Genomic DNA, 18,748 nt, shown 5'->3' with positions numbered 1-18,748 from the left:
CCACTAGTCACCCGCACAGGACGAGTTTTTTAACCCAGCAGAGTCAGGAAGGCTTTAGTTTACTCCTGCTTAAAGGACTCTGGTGCAGTAGTTAGGAAAAATACAAATTGCTAAAATTTGGGATGTCCATCTAAATGTGTAGGCTTGTCTGTGGATACTATTTTATTAGATTGCGGTTACAGAGCAAGGGATAAAGATGTCTTATTATAGCGTTGGTTTTGTAAAAGTTAAATGGAGCTCTGTAGTGGGTGTCTTAATTTTTGGAGAAGTTGGAATCTATCTAAGAATGGTATGTCTTTTAACACCTTCCCACCCTGGACGTACCATACTACGTCACTTGACAGTCAGCAAGAAATCCCAGGATGTAGCGTAATACGTCCTTCCACACACACTTTTGTACCGAGAGCTGGTGTGTTGGGATTGTGTTTTTGAAGACTTCTCGTTGCTGGGATATGCTCTCTCATCCTCTGTCGAACATAAGCTCCGCCCACTAGCCAATCAGAGCGAAGGAGTAAGGCATCTCGTGACGTTTCGGTGACGGAATTGAGACGTCACCATGTTTCACCAATGGGAGCTCAGTATTTCAATCTTTCCGTCTTTTCTCGTTATTTATCACTCAGGCAGACATGTCGACTCGCAAATAGACAAAAGTCCAACTGTAGAATTCGTTTGATTATTGTTCTGGTTGCTTCTTTATAAATTTCCGGTTGTATTTTTTAGTCATAGGTGACTCTGGAGATTCCTCAGATGAAATATATGTACCAGGGGATTCTGATGATGAAAGTGAGACATCAGATAGTGTGCAATCAGTAAGTGATTGCGAATTATTTGACGATATTGAGCCAGTCACAGAAGAAGGTTGGCGGTTGTTGTCCGACAGCTTTGATGGTTCTCGGCCAGATCCTGTTCCTTCCTTCAGCGATCCCAGTCACGGGGTGGATATTTATTTGTCTCAGGATGATTTTCCTTCATCTGACGTGGCATTTGAATATTTTATGGATCCAGAAATGATGGTCCCTTTTGTGTTCTTGGATAAATGAAAGAGCAGATCAGTACAAAGAAGATTTTCCTGAAAAAAAAAAAAATCTCTTCACAGACTGATATGGAAACCAGTAAACACACGTGAACTGCATGTCTTTTTTTCATTACTCATGCTGATGGGAGTGGATAAAAAACCTGATATGCATATGTACTGGTCACGTGATCCTTTGAATGGAGGACCACCAGTGTTTTGTAAGGAGGTTATGAGTAGAAATAGGTTTATGTCCTTTCTAAAATTTTAGAGATTTTCATCCGCTGCTCAAGTGACACGGAATAGGGCTCCAAGTGATACCGGGTAACCAGAAACGATGGCACTCGAGTACCGCAATGGTCCATGGGAAAGCTTGTGTATCTTTTCCTAAATATATATATATATATATATATATATATATATATATATATATATATATATATATATATATATATATATATATATATAATGTGTGTATAGAGGAACATATATATAAATGCAAGAACACATATACATACATAAAGTATATAATAAAAAATAACATTTATAAATCACGGATATAGCTATATACATAGAGACAGTTTCAGAGTACCTACATGCACACATACATATATATAGAAATTCATGCATAGATATATGCACACATACATACACTTTCATATATACATTATAATCAATAAAGAAACATAAATAATGATGAGCATACTCTAATTGTGATATTTGATTTTGGGTTTATCTGGTATAGCATACTCGCAAGCGGTTGCGTCATCTGGGTGGGAAGGGGTTAATAAAGGATTGAGTCACTAGTTTTCATGGAGAGCTGTATAGATAGAGAATATATGCTTCCCCTAAAATAGATAGAGAATATATGCTTCCCCTAAAAGTTAGAATTCATGATATTAGGGGTGCAACTACCTCTTAATTTCTTGAGAAATTTATCATAGGAAAAGGTACTAGTCACAGCTCAGTGGAGTCCCAAATCAATATTTTGTTAAAAATTATTTGAAAAGTTTTGTTTGTTTATTAGGGTTATGGGGCTCTAGGCCAGATAGTTTCGCCATGAAATGAGATATAAAGGATTTATCAATACTGTAATTTTTCGTAGTTGGAGAAAGGGCTTTTCCTTAAGAATAGTAAAAAAAATAAATTTAAAGATCTTGTTAATAATTCCAAAGTACATTCAAGTGTGGAATATTATTTGAGTTAAGATGAGATACATCAGCAGAATACTTTAAATTTCAGTTTAAAGATTTAAAAAAGGTTAATCTTTTCATCACTTGCCCAACTAAGGGATTGTGGTAGTCAGCAATGTGACTAGGTGGTGTGATTCATCGAAATGAATAAGTTTATTACAGTATTTCTATACTTACCTGCTGTTGCATATTTCCCACCATCCTCTCTCTCCCTTGTGATTAAAGGCTATGATGTCTGCCTTGACTTCAGTGACATGAAGCACTGAGTGTGCTTGCTCCTGGAGGCTGGCAGGCAGAGGATCATCTCTTCCTTCTCCTCACCCTTACAGGCAGATCAGGTGCTAGCCAGTACTAGATGGGGAGTTTTTTCATAGTCAAGATGCTCTTGCTTTGAATATATTAGTAGTGTGTGGCTCACAGGTATATATAATATATCCTATTACTAGAATTACATTATGAAAAACACAAGGACATTTTCTTAAAGTAATGAAAAAGATTTTTTAAGGTAGTGTAAAAAGGAAACTAGTTTTACTTTTGATACAAAACTTTTATATATCTCTTCAATTACTTTTATAAAATTATTATACCAGTATATTCCTATTACTTTAATAATGTCATTAACAATGGATTTTCTCATTGGTATTTGGTTCTAAGTTTTTTAAAACAGCAGGTTGTCATTATTAGTTAGTTCTACAAGTGTTGTATGTAGATAACCTCTGTTGCACTTATATTCTCCAAGGGTGTAGTGGTGCTGTACTGATATATGTTTAAATGAGATGTAAAGCTTGGGAGCAATATATTGTTAAAGAATTTGGATTGCTAGTTATAGGAGACTAAAGGGAAAAGATGAAAAGTAAAGTTAAAAAAGGAATGAGGATAGGGAATATATGTGCAGAAAATCATAAGTAGAGCTTGCAGGGAGCTTGACTTACGAAGATAGAATTTCTTATTTAAACATTTATAATTGTAGTGGCTCTAGATTCTTAAGTGTATTACTAGAAGGGCTAAATTCTTGCTGGTGTGGCAGTCAAAAGCTAGTTGAAAAGAATATATACTATGGTACAATACTTAGTTTTAATTGAAGCTGAATATGCCATGTTATTTCTTGCATCTAGAAATGGTACAGTATATTTGGATAGAAGACATTCGTCCAGCACAGAAAAAGCATACTATTCTGCAAATTTTGTACTTGCACAGTATATGATAATTACGTTAAAATTTGAATAATTCCGACTTGAAAAGTCTCCATGTATTTTTTTATTCTTTTTTTTCTTTTCATTTTCTTTCATGATGAATTGTAGAAATAGTTTAAAGTACCGGTATTTCAATCGTAAAACTAAGCTGAAATGCTATACTGTATAGAAACCATGAAGAATTATTAGAAATTAATCAAGAGATAAGTATGTAAAAGGAGCATTACTGAGGTGATTTTTATAAATGAACACAAAATATTCTAGACTAAACCTTTCTAGTTCATAATGCTGCAAGCCAAATCCTGAATAGTTGGTCAGAAGTGACAAAACAGCTATACCTCTTATTATTTTTTTTAACCCTGGATAGGTACGCTCCTCGGACACCCCTTTAAGGGTATACTCGGACGCGAACGACCCCGACGCCAAAAAAAATTCTTGAAAAATCAGTTTTTACAGTAACCTCCTTTTTTCTTTTGCCAAAAAAAACTTCAATGAATGCTTAAAATAACTGTAAAGATAAATACTACTCATCTGCAGAAAAACTATTTATTATAAATATTTTAAAAAATTAAGTAGAAAAAAAAAAGACCTGACATAAAAATTCATAAAAAAAAGTTTATACATATATACACAAATCCTTTTAGGAATTGATTCTTGAATGTTTAGGACACATCTTGATGTATTTTGGATGAAGTCAGACCCATGGAGGTGAAGATCTGAAATGAGAAAAAAAGGTAACTTTTTTTGGCCAAAATAATTTGTCCAAATTTCATGAATTTTTTTGGGTACCCAAATGAAATAGGAAGTGGCTAATTTTTTTAGGGAATAAACATATGTTATCCTAAAATAGAAATATGTAAAAAAATCTTCATTATTTTGTAAATTACATTTATATCAGGGGCCATATCTAAAGGTAATTTTTTGAGTACTTAGAAATTTCGTAAAAAAATACATATATTTAATATATAATATGATATTTATGCAGGTAAAAATATACCAAAATATCACAAATTCTATAGGGAACAAGAATATATATAGATAGGGCAGCTTACGCTTCGGATATGTCCACAAAATGGCCGCCAACCACACTGACTCAGACTCCCTAATCTGCCACTTGAAATGTAGGAAGGGTATGTCAATTTCAAGGTGTTATTTACTAATCTAATTATTATTGGATATGCATAAAAATTGTATGGTGGGTTGCTGGATAATTGTCGATTATTTTACGACTATAAAATTAAAATTCTGACCCAAAAAAATTTTTTTGAAGGGAAATAAAATCGAAAAAAAAATGTAAAATATAATATTTTAGCTAAATAATTTGATGATATTCAATCAAAAAAGAAGTAAACAAAATTTTCCGACAAATAAACATCTAGAGGAATCATTACTCTGTGATAGTTCCTTAGTACGTAGTAATTTTGAAAGCATTGGGAAAAAACGAAAAAATGGCAATCACCGGAAAATCGAACACATACCTATATATACGCCATATCTGGCTAAAAAAAAGATAGGCATGGGTAGCCAGATCATCTAGAAACACTTTCCAACACTATAAAAATATAAGTTTTGCGACACTACTTGCCAATTCCTTACGGTAACATGACTAAGCAAAAAAATGCAAAACAAATAAAAAGGGGCATTCGCGGAAAAATGGCTAACATTCTAATATACGGCATTTCAGAAAAAAAAAATTCAGCCACGTACTAGGCAAACCATCAAGGCACATTTTCCGACAAATAAACATCTAAATGAATCATTACTCTGTGATAGTTCCTTAGTACGTAGTAATTTTGAAAGAAATGGGAAAAAACGAAAAAATGGCAATCACATGAAAATCGAACACATACCTATATATACGCCATATCTGGCTAAAAAAAAAAGATAGGCATGGGTAGCCAGATCATCTAGAAACACTTTCCAACACTATAAAATTATAAGTTTTGCGACACTACTTGCCAATTCCTTACGGTAACATGACTAAGCAAAAAAATGCAAAACAAATAAAAAGGGGCACTCGTGGAAAAATGGCCATTCTAATATACGACATTTCAGAAAAAAAAATTTCAGCCACGTGCTAGGCAAACCATCAATGCACATTTTCCGACAAATAAACATATAAATGAATCATTACTCTGTGATAGTTCCTTAGTACGTAGTAATTTTGAAAGAAATGGGAAAAAACGAAAAAATGGCAATCACAGGAAAATCGAACACATACTTATATATATGCCATATCTGGCTAAAAAAAAAATAGGCATGGGTAGCCAGATCATCTAGAAACACTTTCCAACACTATAAAAATATAAGTTTTGCGACACTACTTTCCAATTCCTTACGGTAACATGACTAAGCAAAAAAATGCAAAACAAATAAAAAGGGGCACTCGCGGAAAAATGCCCAACATTCTAATATACGGCATCTCAGATAAAAAAAAAGACATGCACGTGTTAGCCCAACCATCAAGGCACACTTTCTAACACATAAACATGAAAAAAAAATCAATAATATACGGCAATTCCTTACTACGTAGTAAATTTTTACAAATATTGAAAAAAAAACAGAAATTGGCAACCGCAGTTAAATACCCAATATACCAATAACTACGTCGTATCTGACAAAAACAAAATCACGCATGGGTAGCCAGATCCTCTAGACACACTTTCCAACACTAAAAAAGCAAAAGTTTTACGACACTATTTGGCAATATCTTACGGAAAAATGACTTGGCAAAAAAATGAAAAAAAATGAAAAAGGAGCACTCGCGGTAAAATGCCCGACATTCTAATATACGGCATCTCAGATAAAAAAAAAGACATGCACGTGTTAGCCCAACCATCAAGGCACACTTTCTAACACATAAACATGAAAAAAAAATGAATAATATACGGCAATTCCTTACTACGTAGTAATTTTTACAAATATTGAAAAAAAACAGAAATTGGTAACCTCAGTTAAATACCCAATATACCAATAACTACGTCGTATCTGACAAAAACAAAGTCACGCATGGGTAGCCAGATCATCTAGACACACTTTCCAACATTAAACAAGCAAAAGTTTTACGACACTATTTGGCAATATCTTACGGAAAAATGACTTGGCAAAAAAATGAAAAAAAATGAAAAAGGGGCACTCGCGGTAAAATGGTCCTCATGGTGATGAACGACATTTTAACTAAAAAAAAAATCATGCACATGGTAGCCAAACAATCCACCAAGACTTTCCACAACTGATAACCTATACAAGTTGAACCATTCTACGACAATTTCATAATACGTAATAACTTTGATAATTATGCAAATTACCTTAGAAGGGTAAACTCGGTCGCGCTCGACCCCGACGCGTCTCAGAAATCGGGGAAGGAGTACAGCTACAGCAATGCACATCTGGACACTACTAGAGCGTGTAGGGGAGACACCTCCTGCAGGTCGATCACCCACAAATTCAGTCACGGGGGTGAGTCACGTGAGAAAAACCTGTTTTTTTTTTGACGCTCGGGGTCGCGAACGACCCATCGTACCTATCCAGGGTTAATGGATTCACAAAGTTCTGTTTGATATAGCCAAATAAATTCCAAGGTAGAGGGTTTTGAATTCTGCCAAAGAGCAATTCTCTTTAGCTGTAATAACATTATCAGGAAAGAAGTCTGTCTACCTAAATGTATACTGAGGGCAACCCATGTTAGGATACAAAAATGGCCAGAAGCTTCATCGTGGGGATGCCAAGTAGTAATCCATTGTTAGACACTGTTAGCTTTGCAGGTAGGATGAATAACTCTCCGAGAAGTAAATAGGCATAAATGTTTGTCTTGCTTGATGGATAAGGATTAGAAGGAATCATAACTTGGTAATTGCGACTTAGCAAAGAAATTTTTGGGAAAAAAACCTCCTGACTCTCCATATCTGGTGTGTGGTACAGTTTGATTAACGTAGATATGTGTGAAGTTTTGCATACTTTTCAGGGCTCTCTCAAGGAGGACTGATTAGGACTATGGTAAAATCCCAGTTATAGGAAGAAACTTGGGAAAACATAGTTTTCTTTTAATAGTTGTCAAAAAAAGATCATAGTTTTGGGGAATTTGAGGTTTATTTCCTGAAGAAAAAGGACTTGCTGCAAAAGGGCATTGATGGTAGATAAAGGCAACTAGCTTTTGTCTTGGTAAATGAAAAAATCTCGTTTGTAAGGAAGCGCAGGAAAAAAGAAAACTTTCCCTTGACATTACTGCCTTAGCTCTTACTAGGCTTGGTAAAACACTACATTCGAGAGTTCATTGTAGATGAAGATATATCTGGCAGCCTTCTCTGGAAAGCTTTTATTGTCATAAGTTAGTCTCATAACCTTCAAAGGGGAAAATGGCAAGTCTCTAGGTTTTTGTGGAATATATCGATGGGATTTTGACAGGAAATCCGGCCATTTCATATGTCTTGTTTGGTTTACTTTAGGGATGATCAATGGCTCTTGAAGTTTTAGGGAGTAATTTTGTCCATCAGATCTCAAAGAGAGGGTGATGAAATGGCATAAACTTTTAGGTCATCTGCAGGGCTCTTCATATGTCTTGTCTTTTGTTAGCTAAGGGAAAGGGCAGTGGAGGAGCAGTCCGACTAGAGATTTTATCGAAGAAATATTTTAATTTATTAGATTATTCCATGTATAGCTGACCAGGTTTCATTTATTTGAGGAAGTGGCTCTCTATCCTATCCTTTTTGTGAAATAGAAAACCAAAACTTTGAGGCAGTCGATAATATGGTTTTACTGGATTTATGTAATGCTTTAATTCGCCATCAGGTTTCATAGGAAGGATTTTTTTTCTACTTATTAAGAGGTTCTGAGGGAAATAAGGTGCCCATTAGAGAGTCTAAAAAGGCCAAAGAAAATATTGTAAAGTTGTAGACCAAGAAATGCAAATTATGGGAAGATTTAAGAAAATTCTAAAATGTCAATTCCTGAAAGGTGACATTCTGTTTTAAAAGAGGTGTAGGAGACCTAGATCCTTATAAGCCCCTGTGATATGCGAGAACCTCAGAACATCTACTTTATGATGAGAGTCCTACAGAGAGGGACCATTCAGAGGTTCACAGAAGACTCGGGACTTTTTCATTTGGTTGTATTACTGCAAGTAGAAACAGGATAAATGTTAGGTTCTTTAGGCAGTGGAAGATGAACTTTTTATTTATTTTTGAAGAGCTGTAATTTGATTACCACTTCAGGGGAAACTGTGTAAATAGAAAAATCTTCTCGTTGATCAAAACAGCTGTCATCATTCGTTTGAAGAATGATTCATAGCAAGGATCATTGATATGAAGTTTTGAGAATTAGTAACACAGTTTGTACATTGGTCAGTGGTATATGCAGTGGGATAGTAGCCAGAATATTCATCACCTTTTTACAAAAACTTTTAGTTAGTAGGAATTCTTAAAAAGGAAAAACAATAAGCAGAAGTCTTGTTATGGGACACTACTCAAGCCTAATGTGAACTTGGAGGAAATTGTCAGAGAACTCTTGTAAAGATAATGCTAGGAGATGTTGATGACAGCAGCCAAAGTACAAGAGCAGTACAGAATTGTTATCAGTAGAAATTATCACAAATTATGGACATACAACAGAAAAGTTTTGTTAAGTAAAAGGAAAAAGACTTTGTATAATAAGTCTCTTCGGCAACTAAACCAATTCTAGAGGGAAAGAACTCTGATCCAAGTTTGATTAATTGTCATACATTACTGCATTACTAAATTCAAAGGCTAACACTCATGAATTTAGACATGATTAGAACAACAAATTGAAAATATACATTCTTGATTACTCTGATATTGAAAACATATTTGCTGTGGGAGTTTGGACATAGCTTTGCCACCAAGGTTTGAATATTCATCCAATTTAAAGTTTAGTTAATTCCAACACTATATACAAATTATTATGCTTTTTACATTGGAGATATATTTCGGCAATAGCTGAAACCAGTCTTCAAGGTTTTTACGAGGAGTAATTACCCTCCGCTAGTTAGGATAGTGGAGGGGGGGAGTAAATTGACTACCCCGCTCACACCTGCACTTGTAACAAAGTTATTTTTTTGTAACAGTCACATTTTATTTTGGCTTGGTGGAGTACAGACATTTCCTTACTCTTCCATTAAAAACATAAAAATTTCCAATACGATTAAACTAGGCTAAGAGCTAAAACCTTTACTTTCTTTTTCTCTTTTAGGTGTGTCTACCTATGGGCATCGTAACCCTGCAGGTTTGTCCCGGCATTGAAGGGCGCAGTTGCGGCACTTATATGTCGGCTGCGAGACCAATACTCACGGTCTTTGCACTATGTGTAGGGGTCACTCTTGTACGCAGGAGTCTCCATGTGATGAGTGTTGAGAGTGATCACCCTCCCAGTGAACGAGGCCAAGAGGGATTATTGCCCTTTTGGCTCATCCTCAAATGGAAATAAACTTCGCTATCGGTCTTCTTAAAGATGTGAATAGTAGGTTCCCTTACAGGGTAAGGGAGCTCTCCATTGTCAGTCTGTTCGACCTGGTAGTCATCCTGACGGAAGCCGAGCTGAGGGATGGGCAGGAGTTGACATCCTCTGGTGCCTTACCATTACTTGACTCTACACCCAAGTCAAGGAAGCACTCTCGGGGTGCCCCTTCGAGAGCAGTTCCATTCTTGAAGGACCCACCATGGATCCTGGACCTATTCTAGGCAGTGAGCAGGCGGTCGTAGGACCGGTCAACCTTCTTCCATCGGTCCCACTTCCAGATACTCCAACTATCCTGCTGGAGGTATCTAGTTCCTCCAAGGGGAATGGAGGCCCTTAAGACCCTAGGCTCAGTAGTTCTACTGTGCAGTTTCCTGCTCATACCACCCACAGGCTTCCTTCTCCTCGGAATTTCTCAAGGTACCAGAAGTATTTAACTACCAAGGCGGCCTCCCATCAGCCAGGATCCTTTCTGGGAGAAACCGGGGGTGATTCCCATCATTACACAGAAGAGGAAAGCTGTCTCCCAGAGGTAGTTTGACAAGAGCCTTCTGCTGCGGCAGCAGAGGTTCCTCCTCCCACTTCCTCCGAAGGTGCAGGGCCTAGGGAGAGAGGAAGTAGAGTTCTTCCCTTTTAGCAGACTTCAATATCCGTCTGAGAGAAAGGAAGGACATGAAGACCATTCCGAAGAACTGACACTCGAGATCTGAGCACCCAATTGGAGGGGAAGGTCAGTTGACTACAATGTCAGTTCTAGTAAGACTGGAACATAGTGGCCTTCTTCCAAGGTCTCGTTCCTCTGCAAAAAGGACCTTCATTGACAACCTAGACCCTCCCCAGGCTAGGGTGTGATCTTGGAGGAGGAAGAACCATTTGATACCTGATCGGAAGTTTTGGATGGGGTGCTGCCTTAGTCCGCCAGCCCCAAGATCCTCTGGGAACAGAATGCTGCAGATATAGTAGTGTCTTTCTGCAAGTCTTATCTTGCATTCATAAGATCAATTTGTTTGGGGAACCGGATCAGATTCCTGCGGAGGGCAAGGACATGGTCTGAGACCTCTATGACACTCAGAGACCCACCAAGACTAAGCATTGCTTTGTTCAAGAGGGGGGGGGGGGGGGTTAAGTTGGTGAAGAAGACGGGTTACGCCTTTGTGGTGGGAGCATCACAGTTCCTCTGGGCCGGAAGTATTATGAGATAGTGGAAGACTATCCTTCTCCCCTACCTTTGGATCCCACAATTCTGGCTCTTCCACAGAATTCTTCCCTGGACAAACTGAATAATTTGCCAGTGAACTTCTCTGCGGGAGATGGCAACATGGAATGAGTTGTGAAGTGCATGCACTCTACAATCCATTTTGTGGCTTGAATATTGGTTGCGGTCTCTGCCCTACCTCATAAGAACGAGGACATCTCCACGACCCAGAAGAGGGATGCTATGTTAGCCTTCTTCACTCTCAGAAGTGAGAACAAGAGTTCCTGATGCAAAACTTAGTCATCCTGTGAATCAACTGGATTTGGAGAAGGTGCGATGCAGTTTCCTCAAAATTGCAGAGGCGGGTGCCAAGGATAGAGGCGATGAAGTTGCGCAAGCCCTCGATGGACGGATTATTATTATTATTATTACTAGCCCAGCTACAACCCTAGTTGGAAAAGCTAGGTGCTATAAGCCCAAGGGCTCCAACAGGGAAAAATAGCCCAGTGAGAAAAGTAACTAAGGAAATAAGTGATGAGAACAAAAATAACAATAAATCATTCTGAAAACAGTAACAATGTCAAAACAGATATGTCATATATTAACTATGAAAAGACTTAATGCTAGCCTGTTCAACATAAAAACATTTGTTGCAACTTTGAACTATTGAAGTTTTACTGATTCAACTACTCAATTAGGAAGATCATTCCACAACTTGGCCACAGCTGGAGTAAATGGAGGACATTGAGACAGTAGCAGACAGATGGAGGAAGACCAGTCAGGACTCCCTCCTCCTTAGGGCCATGACATCACGCCCTTACTCTTTGGTATCACCACCGTTGAGGTTGTCCTCGACAAAGTGCCAGGGTGCTAAGAAGTCTGCTTAATCGCAGAAACAGGCAGCATAATCTTAACGTCTTAAGCAGCCCTTTTGATCTAAGGGCGCGAAGAGGGGTAGAGGTAGCAAGAGAGGAAAACGTGGATATTTCCGCTAGGGAGGTCATTCCCCCGACCATTCCAGCGGTTGGTGGATGCTTGCAGAGCATTTGGCGAAGTTGGATGCTCCCCGGGGCCAAGTTACGGTACAGTTGATCTCCGTACTTTTAGAGGTATACATCGTCCTGTTCATGCTCTCTTGCTCTCCTCTGGTTGTCCGTCCAAAGATGACAGGTTCCTATGCGAAGGTATCCATAAAGGAACAGGCCCTTCCAGTCCATGCTAGAGAAGAGACGCTCTTCATGAGGTTCTGGACGGAGCCCCAGGCTTCTACAGTCGGTTATTTCTTGTAGAAAAGTCATCTGGATGATGGAGACCAGTCATCATCCTCTCAACTGCGAACGAGTTTGTCCAACAAAAAATGTTCATAATGGAGAACTCTAGGTTTCGTACTTCCAAATCCCCATTCATCAGTCTTCAAGGAAATACCTGAAATATAAATAAAGCGGAAAGATATACTAGTTCAAGGTGCTGTGCTTCGCCCTGTCCACAGTACTTCAGCTGTTCACTCGGATCTTTACCCTAGTGTCCACCTGGGCACACAAGAAAGGCATTCGTCGTCTTTGTTATTTAAACGATTGGCTAATTCTAGCTGACTCGTGGGAGACCCTTCTCTTCCATTGAAACAAGACTTCTTGCCTTTTACTATCATCTTTTTCTTCTTCTTTGTCTACATCTTTTACCAGATGTTTCTGGTCAGCTTTCTCCAGTACCTCTGTCCCACACCTCATCACCGGTTAATCTCTTTGATAGAAGGTCATCCTTGATACAGTCCACCCACCTTCGCTTTGGTCTCCCTCTCCTACTCGTTCCCTGTACCTCCATTTCCATCACTCTCCTCCCAATATACTGTTCATCTCTTCTCATGACATGACCGTATCACCTCAGTCTACTTTCTTGGATCTTATCTGATAGTTTTCTAACTCCTGTGGTACCCCTAATTACTTCATTCCGTATCTTATCTCTTCTTGTCACCCCACACATCCATCTCAACATAATCTCTCTCTGCCACATCCATCTTCTCTTCTGTCTTCTTTATTGCCCACGTCTCCGCTCCATACATCATTGCTGGTCTCGCAACTGTCCTGTGTACTTTACCTTTCAACTTAACCTCTATTTTCCTGTCGCATAGTACTCCACGCACTTTTTTCCAATTCTTCCATCCTGCTTGTATTCTGTGGTTTATTTCTGCCCCCAGATCACCATCCTCTCTGATTATACTCACTGACCATAGATGTTTTGGTTAATTTTTCATAGCCGGATGCCTTTCCTCCCGCCAACCCTCCCCATTTACCCGTGTTTGGGACCGGCACCAAGTTAAGGCTGCCTTGCCCCCCCTCAGTTCTTGCCTTTTACTATGATATGGAGTTTGCTGTAAATTACAAGAGGTCTTACTTGCAACCATTACGGGAAATGATATATCTAGGAATGAGGATCATGACTAAACTAGGCAAAATCTTCCCATCCAAAGGATAAGTAGAGAGAATGACACCTGTTTCTTTTGCAGGATGTCTTGCCTACAGTTTTAAGGCAGAGTTTTCTGGGGCACTTGACCTCCTTGGAGAAGGCGGTCCCCAATGGTCGCCTACCCATTTGCTCTTTATAGTGGTTGCCAAAGACATTTTGGTCTTAGCACTTCGACGCATCGAACACCCTAGTGCTGGTAGGGTCAGAGCAAAGGAGAGACCTGAGTTGGTGGGTGTCAGACATCAATCTGCTCAGGGGAGTAGACCTTCAATCTCCTTCCCCAGAGTTGTTGCTCTTTACAAATGCTTCAAAAGAAGGGTGGGGTAATCACCTGTTACACCTCACGGCATCCGGGCTCTGGTCTGATGCCGAGTGATAGTGCCACATAAACCTGGAAATGTGGAGAGCCTTTCTGGCCCTCAAGCAATTCCATCAGCTCCTCTTAGGTCGCTCCGTGATGCTGATGAGTGACACCACCACGGAAGTGTCACACAAACATGCAAGTAGGTATTTTTTTCACAGCACCTTTGCCCTCTAGCTGTTGAAATCCTCAGATGGAAGATAACTTGGTAGCCCTCTCGGAAAGTTTCATCCCGGACAAGAAGAATGTGCAGGCGAACAATCTGAGCAGAAGAACTCTTGATAGTAGGCTCTGAATGATCTTTGAATCAACCAATAGCCAACAAATTTTTACTGTGGGGTTCGCTGATAATTGACCAGTTTGCCACGCCCCTGAACGGGAAGCTACCAATGTACTGTTCCCTGGTACCGGACATACAGGCAGTCTGGCAGGATGCCTTTCAACATTGGTGGGATGGTCTGGACATCTACGCATTCCCGCTTCCAACTAGTAAAAAGGCTTTCAAACAAGGTCAGGACATAACCAGAGGTCTCATGGCAACATGCATAATGGTTTCCTGACCTTTTGCATCTACTCACAGAGGCACAGAGAGGCAGCTCCCTCTGCTCAGTGTCAGTGGTCAAAAGCTATCGCTCAGCCTTGAGGCTTGCTTTTAGACTGATTATTTCTTCCTTGATGGAATTGTCTCTCCTCATATGGAACCTTGAGCGCACCTGCCCTCAGTTGGAAGTTAGAACTTTGAGTGCACCTGCCCCCAGTTGAAAGGTAGATCTCCTCCTTGAAACAAGGTGCAAGTACTTTGGTTTTGAAAGGAGCACCTTGTGTACCTCTCCTTCAAGCATCAGATCATGGCTTGACATTAAAGACTGTTTTCTTGTTAGCCATGGCCTCTGCAGAGTCAGCAAGCAACATAGTCACTTGTACGACATTGCCCATTTAAGTAGATGGGAGTTGATGATATTTGACTTCGTCCCTGAGTTCGTGGATAAGACTTGAAATCTGGTTTTACTGGATCCTATATCCAGGCATTTCTGGATTGAGTCTTTGTGTAGAAGATGATCCAGATCAGCAGTTACTCTGCCCTGTAAGGGCACTGAGGAAATACCTTAAAAGAACTGCCAGACCCCGCTCTCATATCAGCAGACTCTTTGTGATCACGGGAAGAATGAAAAGGAAGGTCACCAAGAATTCCATCTTTTCCTGAATTAGACAGGTGATCGAAAGTGCCATACAACCAAGCTCCTCATCTTCTGGTCGTTGACCTCGAGCTAATGACATTAGGGCATCAGCAAGTCTCTGGCATTCAAAAATAATTACTCTGTGATGCAGGTACTACAAGCGGGCATGTGGAAACAACAAACCACGTTCACTGCCCACTACCTGCAAGACATAATCCACAGGAACCTTGACACTTTTGCCATAGGGCCTGTGGTAACTGCACAAAACGTGGTCAATAACACCTCGGCTCCCTTGTTGGACAAGTAGCAGTTGTGTGAGGGGAGCTGTTACCTGCGAGTAAGTCTAGAATGGATGTGTAAGAGTGACTGGCCACTTCTGATTTCGTTCTCCCCTCTCTTGAGGTTCAGCATCCAAGGGACTCTGCAAACTGACTATCTCTCAACTGATGGTGGGTACCATCATCCCTAATATAACCTGATATGAGTACAGTACATATTTGTTATGTCACCATCCTCCAAGGGAAGTGGAATCTGGCAATGTCTAGGTTAAGTGCGGTGTTTAGCTTCAAAGTTATGCTTGCCTGGTCAAGTTACGTTGCTAAATTCTTACACCTAGCATGGATTGCTCAGGTTGTTAACGCCAAGGGTTAACAGTGTGTCAGGATGCCCTCTAAACAGCTTATGCAAAGCAAAGAGTATGCACGCCAGGTCAGTCACCAGCCAGTTGGTTTTAGGACTTTAGCTACCATGGAACGAGTTTTCATTGTTAAGAGTGTAATGGTTTGTACTCTATAGTTTCAGAACAAATGACAAATTTGGAAATAATTTGTTTTCCAAACCTATACAAACCTGGACCTCTTTAGACGTACTACTAGTCCCGTCATCACCTTCCTCGGAAGTCCTGCCACAATTGCAAAGTAGAGGTTTTTTACTAGTGCAGGTATGAGCAGGGTGGTTGTCTACTTCCCTGCTCTCCCCAGCTAACTAGCCGAGGGTAATTACTCCTCGTAAAAAGTTTAATGGCTGGTTTCAGCTATCACCAAAAAATATCTCCACTGTAAAGAGTTCCAGGTTTGTACAGTACTGTATTGTTATGAAGAATACAAATTGTTTTAATACAATTTTTTTTAGAATTTGTCATATTGCACTCAAAGCCTATCCATGTGATACTTGTATAAAGATAATTTAAGAGCTATTTAATATTTTGAGAGGTGAAAGAAACTTTGTTTTAGTCAGAGTAATCCTTAACGGAAAATTAGAAAAAATTAAATTCCTCTTTTAAAAGGCTGAACTATCTTACATTTACAATTTCAAGTACAGGGATATCAATGATACTAAAGTCCCCGTTTGGTTGTGGTCAAACACAAAAACAAACTCAGTAGTGGGAAAATAGAAGTAGGAGGAGAACTAAGAAACACAATAGAGCAGGAAGGAAGGAAACATAGAAAAGAAAAGGAAAGAAACCACGAAAATATGTGTATGTAAAATATGTTATTAGGAGACATGGTGTTTGCAAGATTTGAGGGTCTTTTCTTTCTTTGGGATATTCTTTCCCATAGGGAAACCATCATTATAATCTTTGTGAATGCATGACCAATCTTCTTGTTTAGTAGTGGAGTGGTAAGCTACAGTAATGCAGAGATTTGTACTTGATTCAAATATACTTAATTTCAATGCAAGAAAAGCCCATGTGTATTTTTCTAACAATGAAAAATATAATTTGTCACCACCTAACAGTGTAAGCTCTGTTCAATTGAATCTTTGTTTGTAGAGGAGCAAGAAAACTATTTGGCTACCCTTTTGTCTATAAGGCTTTTTCATTCTTCATATGTTCTTGATTTTCTGCTAGTATAGTTGAATAGAAATCAGAAATAAGATATAGTCCTAATATATTCATGACAGTATTAGCTAGAACAAAAGTAATATAATTTTTGTTACTTGAGTGCTGGTGTTCAGGATTCATATCTGTCATTATTAACCCTGTTTGGTTGTTTAAATTTGCTGTTTTCTAGACAGTCGTATTATGGGATTGTTAAATGTTTTTTAACAGTTTTGAATTTCTACAATATATAGAGCACATTTGTACAGTATCACAGTACTATTAGCTTGGGAAGAATTATTTTACTTACCTTAAAATATAAGTTACAGAGGGTCATTTTCAAAGTTTTAAAAGAGCCCATGATCTGTGATAAGGAAAGATACTTCAACAACTAATAAGTAGGTGTATTTTCCTTTTTAATTATGGAGTTTTGTAATTTCACTGGCTGACAAGCATATTTAATTTTAGAGAGTAAACCTCTCAAGATGCAAAGTAGTATATAGAAGCATGCAGCTGCTGAATTTTTAGTGCTCTGGTTAAGAAAGAAATTGTCAGATTAGTCTCCTGGGCAGAACTGATTTTACTATAGGATATTGAAAATTAAATTTCATATGAAAATGACACTCAAGCCAAATTACATTAGGAGTAAGGCTATTGTGGTTAAGAGTTTTGAACTGATTTCACAATATTACTTTCAGAAATCAGTTGACCGTAACTCTACTCTACATTTATATTTTCAGTGCAGAAATGATGAATTATTTAATTTTATTTCAGCATGTCAGGGCACTTAGGGTTTCATGTGATGAAACGGTTGACCACTGTATTGTCCATGAAATCTTAGAAAATGACTCCATTATGCATGATTTATGAAATAAAGCTACAAAACATACTTGTTTGCTTAAGAATTGTGTAAATTTTTTTGTATGTCTACAATTCTTCAGTAATTTAATTTAAAAATTTTTGTCTATTTCACTACACCTTAACTAACTGTTTACTTTTCACAGTTGCTGTATCCCATACATTTTACTGTATTCCAAAAATTAAATTGTAATGACAAGACCCTATCCTGTTGCTGGATGATACATAATCTTTATTGTATTCCTTATATTTTATAGTAGATTAAAAACTTCCTCCATACCCAGAAACTTAAACAAATGCCCACCTTTTTTTCCATCATAGAGCTAAACAAAATCTATGAATGTAGAAATAGGATCCTTCTCTTTAGGTGAAGAGTTTTGGACCTCAGTTTTGCCTAAGAATGTAGAATAGTTTGAGCTTTTCAGGTAATGCTCATTGACTGAACTAGTCTAAATTAGTTTGTAGTTCTTTACACTATTAGTTCATTATATATAATACAATACTAATCATCATACAATAGTATTAACCCTTCTTTGATCATGCTACACTTGAATATCTTTTAAATAGAAGATTTCATACAGCACTTCAGATCAAGTTGACTGTGAACAGGATCTCATCACAGTTTATTCCTTTGATGATAACTGGTTGGTAGGCTTTTATGCATGCTTTATGCAGTTTAAACCAAGGAAAAAAGATCTTGAATGGATTATCATGTAAAATTGTTTGCAAGAAATTTACAAATGTGAGAGTTTTGATTAGAGCACTGAACTGCATTTACATTTCATAATTGCTTTTGAATTTAAAATCGTAAACTTGGTAAAAACAGGAATGCATCATCATTCAAGATCTTTTATTTAAATATTTGCTACTGCCTGTAATCTTGGTGAGCTTAGCATGGACTCTTGTCTTGTTACTGCAGTTCGCCCAAATACCTGGTTGACTTCAGTAGTGGGCTATTCGCTCGCTCCCCCTCTGATTCCACAAGCTCCCTGCGGGATGTATCGGAGC

At 38.4% G+C, this 18,748-nt stretch overlaps 1 protein-coding gene across 12 annotated transcripts in view; it reads left to right on the top strand.

The window, feature by feature from the left end:
• mtd (mustard) overlaps positions 1–18,748 on the top strand; it is a 933,126-nt gene that overhangs the window by 818,840 nt on the left and 95,538 nt on the right. For 11 of the 12 annotated variants that reach the window (XM_068366640.1, XM_068366639.1, XM_068366633.1 and 8 more), the window contains one exon: positions 18,660–18,748. This exon is cut by the window's right edge and continues 121 nt beyond it. The exons of the other annotated variant lie outside the window; for it this stretch is intronic. In XM_068366640.1, the coding sequence (XP_068222741.1) occupies positions 18,660–18,748 (89 nt within the window). The remainder of the gene's footprint in view (positions 1–18,659) is intronic. 12 annotated transcript variants of the gene reach the window in all.

The sequence above is a fragment of the Palaemon carinicauda genome, chromosome 44, assembly GCF_036898095.1.
Source record: "Palaemon carinicauda isolate YSFRI2023 chromosome 44, ASM3689809v2, whole genome shotgun sequence".
NCBI classification, from domain to species: Eukaryota; Metazoa; Arthropoda; class Malacostraca; order Decapoda; family Palaemonidae; genus Palaemon; species Palaemon carinicauda.
This window is presented reverse-complemented; position numbering and strand designations above follow the sequence as displayed.